Genomic DNA, 2,738 nt, shown 5'->3' on the forward strand with positions numbered 1-2,738 from the left:
GGTTTTTTATTAAACACCAAAACAAACTTGCCTTCTGCTGGTGTATCCAGTTGTCTGGGTGTTGCTGTTGTGCTCAGATAAACAATTCTAATAGTGCCAAATTGTTTGCAAGTGTACCTCAGAAGAGAGTGCAGTGGAAGTACTCTACAGGACACTGAGGTTTTGAAGTGTTTCGTTCGATAGTCGCAAACAGCCTGGGAGCTAAACCTGATCAGATTAACAGACACAAAAAACTCCAGTATTTTGCTCCTATGCGTGCTAGACTTGGTCCAGTGTGGATCACAGTTATGCAGACAGGGATTTTTGCTTGGAATCTGTGGAACAGCTGAAGTAGGCCAAGAGTACGGGTGCGTGGAGACTGCTTTCATCTGCCCATGAGCACTGCAGCCAAGTACAAATGTCCTCTTTGGCAGCAGGATGCGGACAGTTTGGTTAGGATTTAAAGACTGAACTTTCCCTTACAGCGATGCGGTTCTGCGGTCTTGCAGACACAATCCCTGCCCTGTGGGATGAATGTTTGTCCGCTGCCAGGTGTCTTGGAGGCACCGGCTACTGCTTGACTGAGGGTCATAGAATCACAGGATCACTGAGGTTGGACAAGATCTCTAAGACCATCTAGTCCAACTGCCCACCTACCGCCAGTGTAGCCCACTAAACCATGTTCCTGGGTACCACATCCAGACATTTCTTGAATACCTCTGGGGATGGTGACTCCAGCTCCCTGGAAAGCCTGTTCCAGTGCCCAGCCACTCTTTTGGAGAAGTTTTTCTTACTGTTGATGCTACAGTTTGGCTTGCTCTGATTGAATGATCCTATTCATCTCTTGCATTAGGCTGCAGCTGCAAAATGAATCAGCAGGCGTGTTAGCAGGGAAACACGGTAATGGAATTTGCTCCTGAAGAGGATGCTGCCAGCAGACCTTGGTTGCCTCGCTCAGGATTGGTCTGAGCTGATCTCTGCAGTTCTGTCAGGTGTCGTAGCCGTGTTACCGTGGCCGTGTTCTGTTCAAGAGAGGAAGGGTTGAAAGCCCTGTGGGGAAGGACCTGGGGGTCCTGGTGAATGAAAAACTGAGCATGGGCCAGCAGCGTGCTCTTGCAGCTCAGAGGGCCGATGGTTTCCTGGGCTTCATCAGAGGAGGGGTGGCCAGCAGGGACGGGGAGGTGATTGTCTCTGCTGTGCCCTCGTGAAACCACGTCTGGAGAACTGCATCCAGGTCTAGGGCCCTCAGTACAGGAGAGGTTGGAGCTGTTAAAGAGGGTCCAGAGGAGGGCACGAAGATGGTTAGAGAGCTGGAGCACCCCCCTATGAAGACAGGCAGAGGCAGCTGGGCTTGTTCAGCCTGGAGAAGAGAAGGCTGTGGGCAGACCTGATTGCTGTCTTCCAGTATTTAAACAGGAGGTGAGCAACTTTTCACAAGGGTAGACAGTGATGGGACAAGGGGGAATGGTTCTAAGCTCAAGGAGTGAAGGTTTAAACTGGATGTCAGAGGGAAGTTCTGTGCAGAGAGAGAGCTGAGGTGCTGGAACAGCTGCTGGAACACGGCCCAGAGAGGCTGTGGATGCTTTGTCCCTGGAGATGTTCGAGACCAGGTTGGATGGGGCCCTGGCAATCTGGTCTAGCACCAGATCTGGAGGTTTGTGGCTGCTGTGCCTGTGGCAGAGGAGTGGAACTAGACGGCCCTTGCGGTCCCTTTCAGCCCAAGCCATTCTGTGATTCTGTGCAAGTCTGAAAATCCATCGTGATGTTATGTCTGGCAGATGTTACTTGTTCCATTACAAAGAACGTGTTTTGTTTTGTTTTTTCCCTTTACTCTTAGGTGAAACGTATTGGGTATTCAAGGAGCCTTCCTTAGCCTCTCTGTGGAGCCAATTTACTTCTCTAGCATCATCTTGGAGAGTTTATATCATGGGGATCACCTATCCAGAGCCATATAGCAGAGGACAGCAGAGGTAGAAGATCTACCACCTCTTTATACACTCAGCAGACCTTTACTGAGTGGCAAGTATCCAATGGAGAGAGCCGTACTGGTAGCTAAGTCTGTTCCAGTAGCATTGTGATTCTGCAGTTCTCACAGCCTTGGAAATACGTCTTGTGAGTCAACTGGTTTCTGGTCACAGCACAGAAGATACGGTGTAAACCCAGTAGGGATACACAGACAGAGATTCCATAGCAAGAACCGGTGGTGAGTTAAAAGATGCCCAAAAAGCCACGGGATGAACTGAAGGCACTTTGGCGTCACTGCCATCTGCAGTGTGCCTTAGCAGCAGGTGAGGCAAGGGGAAGGCCCTGGCTTCATGAAAGCTCTTGTCGTCTATGGGCAGTGCGTTAGCTCTCACTTTCACTTCTCTTACCATTGCAGGTAGTTACTGAACAGCTACGTCATTTATCAGTTTTCCAAGATGAAAATATTTGGCTCACAATCTTTAGGCCAATGCCCAACTAAAAGTGGATGAAGAGACGATCTCAGGTGTCACTGACTGTATTTTATTTCATTGCCCATCTCTGTTGGTTGCAGAATTAGCTTTAGTTAGCACGGCACCCAACTTGTTTGCATGACCTAGCTGTCACAGTATGTTCATTTCACTTCATAGTTAATGCACAAATGCTGCATTTAGAGCCTGCTGGAATGTGCCTGAGAAATATTTTTATACCTTTTTAAGTATTAGCTGACAGACAGCTGAACAGCCAACCCTGGCAAGTAACCAGCAGCTGCCATTGAAACTTCAAGCATTATTCTT

General features: G+C 48.8%; 1 protein-coding gene across 1 annotated transcript in view; it reads left to right on the forward strand.

Annotated features, from left to right (window-relative positions):
• LOC125702760 (uncharacterized) overlaps nucleotides 1-378 on the forward strand; it is a 6,859-nt gene extending 6,481 nt beyond the window's left edge. The window contains exon 8 of the mRNA XM_048966469.1: nucleotides 326-378. Within this exon, the coding sequence (XP_048822426.1) occupies nucleotides 326-378 (53 nt within the window). The remainder of the gene's footprint in view (nucleotides 1-325) is intronic.
• The last annotated feature ends 2,360 nt before the right edge of the window (nucleotides 379-2,738 follow it).

Source organism: Lagopus muta, chromosome 19 (genome assembly GCF_023343835.1).
Source record: "Lagopus muta isolate bLagMut1 chromosome 19, bLagMut1 primary, whole genome shotgun sequence".
Classification (NCBI taxonomy): Eukaryota; Metazoa; Chordata; class Aves; order Galliformes; family Phasianidae; genus Lagopus; species Lagopus muta.